The 13,027-nt window shown below is 37.6% G+C and overlaps 1 protein-coding gene across 4 annotated transcripts in view; it reads right to left on the reverse strand.

Annotated features, from left to right (window-relative positions):
• Positions 1–2,093: 2,093 nt before the first annotated feature.
• The window catches only part of ARHGAP22 (Rho GTPase activating protein 22), a 149,425-nt gene continuing 138,491 nt past the window's right edge, over positions 2,094–13,027 (reverse strand). For 2 of the 4 annotated variants that reach the window (XM_032190987.1, XM_032190988.1), the window contains exon 10: positions 2,094–9,262. In XM_032190987.1, coding sequence (XP_032046878.1) covers positions 9,034–9,262 — 229 coding nt within the window. In that variant the 3' untranslated portion in view covers positions 2,094–9,033. The remainder of the gene's footprint in view (positions 9,263–13,027) is intronic. The other 2 variants (XR_004253472.1, XR_004253471.1) reach the window with 2 other exon arrangements.

The following is a 13,027-nucleotide window of genomic DNA, read 5'->3' on the forward strand; positions in this document are numbered from 1 at the left end:
CTGCAGAAATATCTAGCCTAACAAAGGGATGTGATGTTTTCTGCAGAATTGTGGCATGCAAAACCTGTGATCGCCATAAAACAAGAGGATACTTCATGAATAACACATTGCAATGCAAATAAACTGTTTACTTCTAGCTTGTAGCCTGTTTTTGTACACACAAAACAAAGTGAATCCAGGATGTCTAGACTGCCAACAGGGAAAGCAATTATACTTTCATGTAGGATATAATTCTTGGGAGTTTAGTTTCTTAGTATTTTTGTCTGCTAAGGTGAGTGCTTTTTGGGGAGAGGAGGAAATGATGTGAATGCAATAGGGACAAAACTTCAGCTATTCTTTCTCCACCAAAAGTAACTGATAGCTAAAACCGTAAGTGGTAGAAGAACCTCAGGATTTCTGTAGTTAATGCATTAAGTGAGCAATATATGCCATCCAAAGGAGGGAGAAGTAGTGCTGTATAAATTAATATTTATCTCTTTCATTTCACCATGAGACCAGTGTAGCAGAAATCTTAATAATGGTTCATTTTAAGTCATAAATATTCAGTAGTTTTCAGCACTGAAGCTCCAGATTTCAATACACTTTTTAAACAAAAGATATATTGAAATATGTAGAACAGTTACTAAATAGTCATGTAAAATGGTGCTGCTCCTCACAGAAGTATTTTAACTGTTTACATTTTATATTTACAGAATGATTTATGTATAAGTGACTTAAGTTTATGTATGAGTTAAACAATCATTCAGAATTTATTCTTTTGGAAAATGCAGATTTTTAGTGAAGCTAGGCTGTATAGTTGATTGCCTTGTGTAGATGCATATTTTGTAGTGACTTAGAATGTGAAGAGGAATTCAAATTAGTCATGCTAACAAAAATGAGCATAAGAAATACAGAAGTCTTGCCAGGCACAGAGTAAAGTAAATAATATGACTGGCTATAAAGTTCATCCAGGAATTACTGATACTCTTCAGTGTGGTTCCTTCCACTTTGTTGGGTTAAATAAGTATCTTTTTGAAGTTAGAATCAAAAGAGGAAAATTTGTCTTTGCAGAACGTTTCAGAAAAATGTAAGTGATAGTAATGCTTTCAATATCTAACATGTCTTTTTAAAAAAAATACAGGGTACAAGGACTGGTAATGTCTCAAAGATGACTAAATTGATAAACTGCACAGTTGTTTCCCTGGCCTGGCTAGACTGCTGGTAAGTGCTATGTGTGTAATTTTGCTTTCCTCATTTGTACCGAATATTTCAATATTGCCTTTCTAAACACATTTGTTAAGGCAATTATTTTTACAGGATCCTGACAAATTGTATAGTACCTCAAAATAGGCAGGACATATTTGGATTCATCTCACACTGGAACATAGAAAATCTGCTCAATTTGAACAGAGACCAACAGAACAGTCTATTTTGTAATTTTTTATCAAAGTTTAAGCTGAGAATTAAGACAAAATTTTTGGTCATACAACAGTACTACATTGTTATATACGGTTAACCCAGCATAATGAAATTAAGGTTGACAAAGTGAACTTCTGATACCTGTAAATGCTGTGTAAAGAACAGAATTTGGTAAATGTAATTGCTATTTCAATTGATTTTGGACCACTCTGGATTGCAGTGGTGACTGAAATATTTTAAAGCTTAAAAAAAAAAAAAAAAATGCTATCACTTTCCAGTATCCTAAAGAGAATTGCTTTTAAATGAATATTGAGTGAAAGCTACTCTGTTCTTTTTTTACTTGCAACATAAACAGGCTGAGTCTAATGTTTTACTACAGCATGTTATTGATAGTAACTTCATTTTGCTCATAATCTGTAAGGAGAATTGAGCTGTTTTTTCTTTTAAGATAGGGTTGATGAATGGCTGGTACTACGCACTGCAACCCATGCAGTTTGAAGTGAGCTATGTTTAAAGTGATTATTTCACTAAAATCAGAGCTTTGGATGCTAGAACCTGTAGTTCACTTCTGGCCTCATAGCAATGTTACTTTGTTTTTTTCTTAGTTGATTTCATTTTAGGCAAATTAAAGTGATGGTAAATTTAAAAGACAAGAAAATAAGATTCGCAGTAACCAAATTATCACAATAGTAGACTAGTCTTAACATCACTTTTTATTTGTTGAAATGTAAAATGTTTTCAGAGATGATTGTACATTGCCACACATAGCAAACAAATGGGTAGCTAGAGATCAGCTCTTTTTGTCTATTGTTCTGTTGTTAGCTAGCATAGTATACTATCTAATACACTGTACAATTTTAGTCATAAAGTATTATTAAGCTTTATTTTAGTATGTGATTCCAAAATCTTCTCATGGCACCAGGCTTCACTAAAGTGCATATAACTTTCCACTTCTAGGGCATTCCAATCTACTGGAGTTTGGTAGGGATTGAATTACAGTGAGCTGTGTCTGATTTCCTGTCAGGTGAGGTGAACAGTTGGACAGTAATAATAAGATTAATTCCCACCTTCTGCAATCAGAGTTGTGTCAGGCACCAAGGATAAAATGGCTCCTTTCCCTCTGTAGAAGTAGGTTGCTCAAGGATTTTAAATAGAGAATGAGAGCAGAAGAGTTTCATACTGTTACTGTGTGCTGTACCTCCACTGTGTGGCATCTTTTGTTGAGACAAGACAATGGGGTCAGAACGGAGATTTTTGTGTGTTAGTGTGTGGGGAGAAGTTGGACTGCCAAAGCAATACCAACCAGTTGAACAACTGTAGACTAGCCAGACAATGTCCACTGGGTATCAGGAAAAGGTTCTTCACAGGGAGGGTGGTCCAGCACTGGAACAGGCTGCTGAGGGCGGCGGTCACAGTACCGAGCCTGACAGAGTTCAAAAAGTGTTTGGACAACACTCTCAGACATGTGGTAAGATTTTGGGGTGGTCCTTTGCAGGGCTGGGAGTTGAGCTCGATGATCCTTGTGGGTCCTTCCCAACTGCTGGGAGTTGAGCTCGATGATCCTTGTGGGTCCTTCCCAACTTGGGCTATGCTGTGATTCTATGACTGACCAGGTCACCTCTGTTTCACTCATTCTGCTAACCTGAATAGACATGGCACTTCTCCCTATGGAGATATGATACTGCTTGGGTTTTTGGTTTAGAAGAACCTTTCTAAACTATATGTATACTAGTGTTGTTCTGGATAAGAGTAAGTCTTCCTGCTCTGTACACACACAAATTTAAGAGGATGTAGTGAGCTGCATTTGAGGCAGTTGTGGCAATAGCACCCTCTACTGCTTCAGTGTACAAGTAAGTAGAATGTTACTGATGTGGGTTTGTTTTATGGAAACTTGCTTCTCTGAACATAAAGGTTATTCAGTTAGAAAGCAGAAACTCAGCACCTTGACAGAGTGTTTGTATAAATATAATGCGCCTGCATTAATATATATGGCATTCATCTCAACATTGCATAGAGGAAAAAAATGATCAAAAAGCTAGTATAGTTCCTACCCATTCGGTAATCCAAAGCATATGACATTAAATGTTCCTCAATTAAGATTATGGGGGAAATGGAAGAAGATGATTCAGCTACCAATTGTTCTTACTGTTTTGAGTTGCTAAAGGGAGTGGATTACTCTTTCTAGATATATTTTATTTGCTGTTGACAGCAGCCTGTTTGTGTTGTTACATTTCATTTGCCTGTTAATGTTTTGGTTCATCTGTCCCTCCATATTTAATTTGAGGATTGAAGTTGAAAGAACGCTGTCTGCATTTTTTGGTAGGATTAGAAAAGATTTTAATGCAGATACGTGATGAGTCTTTATTACCTACCCAAATTTTCAATTCATTTCTTTGTTCTTAGTTAAGGGCACTGGATGAAAGTGATATATATTTTAATTAATCTCTTTCACTCCCTTCTTCCTATGAATCCAATAACATTGTTTCCACTTTTGCCATTAAAATTTTAAGCTAGGTTTTCTTGATCTACCTCACACAAACTGTCTACGTTTCTAAGTAAGCAAAGCTAACCCTTGCTATTGGAACTACACTGAATGTGAAATAGAAAAATACACTTCCTTTAGAAAAATAAACCTATTGGCCAATGTTGAGACAATATCAGTAAGTATGTTTCTTATATATTTCACGTAAGATGTTCATGTGTAATATATAGCTTGTGTACAATAATGTACATCTAGAATATTGTGTTAGCTGTAAATTGGTGATTTTATTATTGTAGTCTGTTTTTGTAGGTTACAAATAGCTTACTAGTAATGTCAGCCCATCCTTTACATTTTACAAAAGGAATAATTCTTGGTAAGCTTTGCATACAGATGAATTACTTTTGTAGGCCCAATATCTAGTCTATTTTTGAGAGTTCTTTAACTTTTATTACTAAAGTTGAGAAAAAAAAAAAACAACACCCTAATTATTGTGATCATTATTCCTGCCCCTTTTGAAGTAAATTCCCAATTTTATTTCATCACAAGAAATATGAAGGGGAAGATACACCATTAAAAATATTGGAAAAACTGATTTTTTCTTCCCTGCATTTGATACCTTTTCCTGCTTTTCATTTATTCCCTCCAAATAAGCTGTTGGTGGGGCATTACTGAGAACATTGGTTTTTTTTAATCATTCATGCCATAGGTCATTACATGTGCACCACTGGAATGTATACATTGTTATCTAGTATGTTAATTGGTTATAATGATATTTTAAATAAAAAAGAAAAAAAAAGTTTGACCACTATGCACGTAGTGTTTCTTCATTGCTAGGATTGCACATCATGAATAAGGCTGCAGCTGGAGTTGTGTTAGCACCAGTCTTCCCTGAGATTCCATCTGTTTTAAATGGTATTTAAGTTCTGTCTTGTGTGCGAGCTCACTTGTGGACAAAAGTGATGTTTCTTCCATTTCTCCATTCTCATGGGCTTTGGCTGTACCACAGACTGATAGCATCAGTGTGTTTACAACTGCTGAGAATCCATTCTTACTTCTTTGATACCAGCTGTAGCCTGCCTTCTTTCCTGGAAATAAAGCTGCTGAGACCCAATGTGGTAAGAGGTAAGCCATGGGCCTTGTAGTGTATGAAAGGAAGATATATGGAATTTGCCTGTAGGAGAAATTTTTCTCAAGACCGAGTCCCAGATAAGGCTTTAAGGACTCTGACTTTATGAAGAGTTCTTATTTGGGTGACGGGCTTGCTTCCTTCACTGACACCACTACAGTGCAGATAAATCCTAGCATAATGTGTTTCATTACCTTCATTTCCAGCAGGCTCTGCATGTTGCTTTAAATGAAGAGTCAAGATGCTTTTGAGTTGTGTTTGGCTGCATGTTAGGTTTTCTTTGCGTCCTTGTTTTAAGGGAAAGGTGCGATGACCATGGGCAGTACAAAGCAGCACATTCCGTTTCTCTGGACCAGCTATTCAGGAGGTGTTCTAGGAAAGCTGTGTGGCTCAGTGCTGTTCTTTTTTATTTGCATCTGTTAGCACTAAGTGGGGCTGGTACCAAGTAATTTATTAATATAATAAGAGTGAGGTCTGAGAGTCTAAGCTCTGTCAGGGATTTGTCTGTGGGTGACTATTTTTGATCATCTTGGACAGTGGCTCTGGCTCACAGAACTAAAACTGAAACTCTGTAGTGCTGCTGGCTTGTACAGACGTCTTTGGTGAATGTGGGTAAGTCAGTCAATAAGCTACCATTATTAACTTTTCTTTTCATATTAGAAATGCCACGGAGACCTACAGATTTTTTTTTGTTGTTCTGGAATATTTGACTTTGGATTTTTTTCAAGTATATGTTTGTGTTGTATTCCTTTAATTGATTGCTTATTTATTACATTTTTTGTTTTGGCTGCATAATATTGGAAGGGATGTTCCTGGCTGGGAAAATTATGCTAAAATTTAGGTACTTAATGCCAGCAGCCTTTCTTCATTTTTTGTTAGAACTAACAAACCCGTATCTTGAAAACTCTTGCTAAGGCTGGTATTTTAAATTGGGGGTGGAGGCTGGAATAACCTAGAAGTCTGTAAAATAAGGAGTGGTCTTACATCCATGAGGTAGACACATGACGTGTAGAGAAACAGGCATTACAGTTAGTAAAGCAAATATATCGTCCTCAAATAAGGACACATTGATCCATGAGGTTGTGTCCAACATCACAAGTGTATTCCCATTTCTTGCATAATTACTCACGAGAGGAAATTAACATCATGTGTCTGCTACTGTGCTTTAGAGTTTATATCCCATCGTGGTGTATCTTAGCATGAACTTAGTAGTTTGCAACGTCTTGCAGCCTTCATTTACTGCAGAGGCTCATCTTCAAAATGACCTGAAATTTATTACTCATGAAGAAGAGGAATAGATGTTTCTGGAGCACAACAGTCGACTGAAAAAAAAAAGGTTAGTTCCATTAATCACTTTGAGTGGATACAGTTTGATCTGTGAAACTGAAAACAGGAATGAATTTTATCGTGTTTGCCAGATTAATATCATGTAGCATTCTACATAGTTAACAGATGCTCTTACAGTGGAATGGAATTGGTGGATTTGTTTCCCAGTCCAGCAATATATATATGTATATATATGTCTATATATGTTGCCTAGTATTCTGACTAGTTAAATTTTTAGAATTATTCATTTGATTTCACTGCGAGCTGTCTTGTGTAGTGCTTCCCCTCCTTACCTCACATACCTGTTTTAGTCTCCCAGTCAGCATGGCTCAGTTTGTAGCATGCCAGAACTGAAGCAAGTAGTCTGCACGTGGCACATCCAGGAGCTAATGCAGTATAAATAGTCTAAGGGATGGGGGCTGTCAGGAGGATGGATGTAATGAAAGGTACCCATGTTGGGGGTAAAAATAAAAGGGTATTAAAGTAGCCTGTTTGGTATTACTTTGGATTGAATGTCCCAGATAGTACAAGCTGTTGCTTTTTACCAGTCCTGGTGTTCTACTTACAGAGAATTACTTTCAGCTCAATTCAGGCAATGCTCTAATATTGAGGTTTATTTTGTGAGGACTGTAATTGTACTCGGTGCTGCCTCAACTCACTGTGCTGTTCCAGCTGAAAATCATTGTTACAACAGGGATTGCTACTCACATTATGCATCTTAATGCTGTTGATTTAAACAAGCCATTGTCTTCCTTGTAGATTCAGTTGTGTCCCTGTAAGTTGGTGATCAATTGTGATTAGTAATAACACCCTGAAAGGCTGTAATCATTAACACAGGGGTAAGGCTGCTGCTGGTGCCTGCAGGGGGCAGGCTGCTCCTGTTGAACAGTCAGGGATGTGCCACGCTGCTTAACAGCAGGGGTAGTAAAGAATGAAGTGCAGCTGGATACTTTGGAGAGAAGGGAAAATGTTTTGAAATAACCGAACTGCTTAGTTTTATTTGACCACTTTGTTTGACTTGTTATAACTAGAAAACATTAGGTAAATATGTTTTCTTTTTGTTCACTTTAAATGGCTTACATTTCTGTAGAAAGGAGAAGCACTATAGTGATAAAAATGTAACATCTATTAAAACATGGATATCTGTAAGATGAGGAGAAAGTCAATAGTAAAAGGTGTGCAGTCTGCTAGTATTTAAAAAAAAAAAAAAACACATTCCAAGGTTATTTCCAGATGATAAGTTATATTCTTCTTTAGTAAGAAAAGATGTCAGATTCAAGTCATTTAAACAAAAATAGTTAAAGCAAGCACTTTCACTATGGTCTGTGCTTTTGTCTTATCCAGTTCTTGTTGTGGTACTTTTCTGTTAAAAATCTTTCTCCTCTGAGACTCCCAAGCTGCCTCAGCTGTCAGAGAGAGCAAATAATGTGGTGAGTGCTGGGGCTGGCAAGCAGAGCTCAAGATGAATCTAGTGATACAGTTTGTGTGTGCAGGTTCTGCATAGCTTAGGGCACTACAAATGTTATGCAGAACTTCTCAAGTAAGTCCCTTGAAGGGAAGTGAGCACTGACAGCTAATTACTGGAAATTACAACTTAATTCTAATGATGTCTGTTCTTTTAGCAGAAGTAGTGAACTTAGGCTACTGGGTTGTTTGCAGTTCTCCTTCTGTCCCTTAATATCTTCATGAACTAACAACAACAACAAAAAATCAATTGGGGTCACAAGAGGTATGACAAACAATCTAGAAGTAAGTTGTCCTGTGAAGGTTAAAGATAGATCCCACTCTTTTCCTTTTCCAGCACTAACTGCATCAATTTACCTTTTTTTCTACCAAATTACCATAGATACTGCTATTAAGGTTTCATATATAAAAACTTGCATCAGTTGGATGTGTTTTGATAAGACACTTTCTTAAGTTGATGTCTGATCAGTATATATCAGCTCTTTTTTTTCCCCGTGCAGTTAATACAATTTTGGCTCAAAATAAGAATAAGATAACAAGGGCCAAATGTGCATATTTAAAGTTCCATGGAGTTTATGTGGCTAATCTGACAGTTAATCACATACACTTTAATAAGTCATATTTTTATGAAGCAGTGGAACTGTTCAGTATCTAAGGGATAACTTATGTGAATTGTCAGAATTTCTAGTATTTTCTGCTATTCTGTAGACATTGTTTTTCAAAGCATCTTGATAAAATAACACCACTTCCAAGAATGAGAAATCTGAACAAACTTTATGAAGAGAGTGGGGAGGAAAAAAATGCCTCATGTTAAATCCATATCCTAAACCACACTGAATGTGGTGACGTCCTAGAACTGCGATCTTACCAAATGCCCTTCTGGCCACCTCACCCACCTTGCGCACCTTTCCATTGTCCTTGAACCAGCAAAAGGATGCTGCAAGCAAATCCAAAGATGGCAACAGTACAGCTACGTAGAACAGTACCTTTTGACTTGTGGATAAAAAGTGTCCACTCTTTCCAGGTAAGCTGATATCTAAACTTCCAAGCATTATGTTTTGCAGTCTTTCTCCGGCTTGCCCAAGTACTACAGCACATGTAAAAACAACAGAATAAGTGTCACTGAGAGCATACTCACTGTACAATTACTCATGATACATGAGTATACCATAACAAAATGTGCCTTTTCACTGGTTTTGCCAGAAATAGAATTGTCTATTCTGTACATAAGCTCATTCTACTTGGGGACTTTAGCACTTCGACTCCCAACAGTTAAACATCCTAATGTTGAAAAAAACTCTTCCATTTCCTTCTGCAGGAGGTGATTCCTCTTCTCAGCATCTTCACGAGCACGTTCAGAATTCCGCAGCTTTATCTCCAGCATCGTGTATTTCTTTCGTTCTTGGTCCAGTTCTTCTTCTAGCCTAACCACTTGCTTCCTCAGGTCTGAACTTGTTTCTTCAATTCTTAAAACCAAAGGGGAGAAAGAGGGGAAAAAAAAAAAAAGAAAAAAAAAAAAGCTTTTTAAGTGTCTTGATAAATACTGCTAATAGCTATAATAAATATAAGCCGTTCAGCTTAAAAAATAAAATCTTCATTCTAAAAGGAAGTTTTAAATAAGGGCACTAACTGCCATTTCATAGTCACTTAATGTTGAGTTTATAGGCAGGGACTCCTTGAAAACTGGAGCTTACTTCATTCGTATCTTGAGAAAATAAGCTCAAGTACATCAAGTCTTACAAAATGCTTAAGTTTTTTGTGAACAAACTGAATGGCTGAGGCAACTCAACTCCTGAATCAGGTTGAGTTCAAATACATAATTTGCAATATAAACGTCTACTGTCTGTTTTTATCCTGGTACTGTTTCCTCATAAGGGTATCCAGTACAGGGGAACATCCTTGAAGTCAGTTAGGAATGAGGTCACAGTCCTTCCTCGCCATCCATTTATGGTATTTCCTGTACATTTTGTTACTGACAACGGAAGGGGTGAGTAAAAGTTTTTCACACTTTACAATTTTTTACAGAAAATAACATTTTTTATGTGGAAGACTCTGAAGAACAGACCTGAAATAGTTCATCTGTGCACAAAGCTCTAATGCAAGACTCAGAGCTTTTCTCTAAGGAAGTCAAAGAATAAGGTTCATGTTTTTGGATTTGAAACAAGCGCAGAAGGGACATCATTTGCTGTCCTCCCAATCTTGTTTCCTAATTGCAAGACAGAGTAGTAATGTTAATACAGAAGTAATGTGTCCAGATGGCAATTTCTGATCATTAGAACAAACCAGATTGTGATTTTAAAAATCAGGTTCTTCCTTGGAAAAGTGTGGCCCCGTACTTTAAAAAAAAAAAAAAAAAAAAAAAAACTAGATGACACATAATTTCAGTAAACAGTAAAAATACCCAACTGTAAAAATGGAGTGCTTGGCTTCCCTCTGAAATGGTGAATGGGATATTTTTACACAGGCTAAATGACACTCAAAAAGGACATGCTACAGTCCCTACAACATCAAAAAAAGAACTAGACCTCAGAAGAACCTGAATTACATTCTGTGACCACCAAGCAGCAATTATTCAGATAATGCAATGCAATGCATCCCCTTAAACTGTTCCTTCACATACAGCCAAGGATGGTATCATCATCATCACAACTTAAAAAGTCACACACTTCAACACTGATCACCAAGTGCAGCAGATGAACAGCTGCACTCATAGGTGAACAGAAATGTGCAGAACATCTGGAAAGAACTTCCTGTCTTGGCAGACTTTTATCACCCAGCTAAACTCTTCTGAAGCTAAGATGCAGCACCCCCTACTCCTCCTTATAACAAAATGTTGTATCCTGCAGCTCTGAACTACCTAGTAAATGTTCGTACCGTGAAGTTTTAGGAGTCAACTACAGCAGCCTAGACTAACTGTCCATGTTCTGAATTACACATGTTCACAGTACTTACTTACAAAGTTTCTACCTATACAATATAATAGTCCAATAGTCTGCTCCAAGATACTTCCAGTTTCTTGAGAGTCCCAGGTTGTAAACATGAATTACTGAAACTCAACAGAAAATGCCTGTTAATTATACTAACCTCGAGGGAGAAATGCTCTGGAACAGACTGGTTACAGGAAGGCCATAAAACTTGCCTCCCTCTGACTAAGAGAGAGAAAATGGGCAGTTGATAATGATAAATAGCAGCTTTTCCATCAGCAAGTGTTCCTTACCTCTGCCCCAGGCAGGTACCGACGTTGCTTTCCCTCCACTTACTTATGTATGTGCCAACAAAAAGCTCACACACCTTCATTAAAACATGCCCTGCTACACAGACTGAGTTCTGCAAACCACACAAGCACATGTACAATTGTAAAGGAATTAATTATTACTTTTGGGGACTAAGTTATCTTCAATAAAATAAAGCTAGTGAGACAGCCCAAAATTTTACTGTTAAACTGCTGCATTTCTTTACTCTAGTTAGCTCCCCTCTTTTCACAGGAGCAGACTTTTATATGCAGTCTCAAAAGGGACATATCTTTGCACATGTAAATTGCTGCAGCTGCAGTAAAAACATTGCAAGATTTTTGAGAGCTAAAAAACTTGGCTTGAAATTCCTAGACTTGTCAGCAAAATGCTTAAGGCTGTAATCCTGAACAGCTGGAATCATCCTGTTTAATACAAAAAGGCAGCGATTGCATCTCATCTGGTTTTATGAAAATACTAGCTCATTAGGCATTTTCCTCTCAGCTACTTTGCCCTATGAGACCTGGCCAATTTATAGTCCTCCCCTCCAGTTATGCTCTTTGGTGCTCTTTGTCCCTTTCCCACTGAAGGGGAAAGGCAGGTTGTTAGAGCTGAAATAGCCAAGAACATGGCAGGAATGACAAACAGGGCTTCCTGACATCCCTGACAGCTGAAGGCCATTGGAACAGTGCTATCAATATGAGCTGGGAAGCCATCTCTTCCCTCACGCAGCAGGTAAGATGCCCAGCTACACATTTCCAAGTTTTGCAGACCAGTCTCACTTCTGTTACTCTGTATCCCTGCAACAAGGCTTGCTAGGGCAGTCCTGCACAATTAAATACAAGGCACATAGCATCCTCACTACCATCCTCACTCACAGACCTTTTCCAACACACCATACTAGCAACCAGTGGTGATCTCGCCAGCTCTTTAGGCCGGGACACAACAAGGCAGGGAAAGCTTTTCTCCCATTCTGATGCTGTAACTGAACTGCTACGCAGCCTGCTGGTCCTTCCAGCTTCACACAGCAAGGCAACACAAGGTAGGAAGCAGAAAAGGTGCAGAGGCTGGCAAGCCACCACCACAGCACATTTTAAAATATAGCAGGAAGGTAACAAGTAAAAGTCCTACCTTAACAGCTGGCCCACTGGTAGAGATCACAGTTCAGACTAGAGCTTTCCAAAACACCTTTTGAGAAATTACTTTAACAAGAAAAAAGATGCAACAAGCTTAGCTTCAAGCTGTACTATAAACGGTCATGTACTTTTGGTACCATGTTTAGAAGACCTGTACACGGTACCAGAGTTTTAATAATTTAGGAAGTAACACTAATACCTTAACACAAAAAAATGCTGAGAAGAAATAAATTTCTAAGAAATGGGACTACAGCCTTTCTGTAATGCAACACACTAGTACTGGTATGCAATTTTGCATATGTCTGTACATTAAAACATACAATTCTTTTAAACAACCATACTTACATCACGTGCATTTTTCCCTAAGTACTTGTCTGAAAGTAATTCTATTAAGTACTTAAACTCATAGAAACTAATATACCAACTCAGACAAATTAATAAATATGACTCTTCCTATTTATTCATAGTATTTTCTACTTCTTACAGCCCCTATCCTCACACACACCTCTCCTGAAAACCTGAAAAATATCAGAGGGGGCAAAGAACCACGCAGTTCAGCGCTCTGCTGTACAAGCAGCACCTTGCTGCTACTTTGAGTCAGCGGCGTGCTGTGTGAGCAAATGACTGCTATAAGTACATCTATAAATGTTGCTTTTGATTTTAGAAGCTCAACACAAAATGGCTGCTGAAAAAGTTATAACTGAGATGCAATAACAACAAAAACAACAGAGAATAGTCAAAATCCATTCCCTGAACAAAGTTCCTCCTGGGAAAAGCAGCAAAAAACTTTCAATTTCTGACTGATTTGACACAAGTCTCAGCACATGCAAAGACCTACAGAATTCCCTGTAGAGGTCTGACCACC

Source organism: Aythya fuligula, chromosome 7, assembly GCF_009819795.1.
Source record: "Aythya fuligula isolate bAytFul2 chromosome 7, bAytFul2.pri, whole genome shotgun sequence".
Classification (NCBI taxonomy): Eukaryota; Metazoa; Chordata; class Aves; order Anseriformes; family Anatidae; genus Aythya; species Aythya fuligula.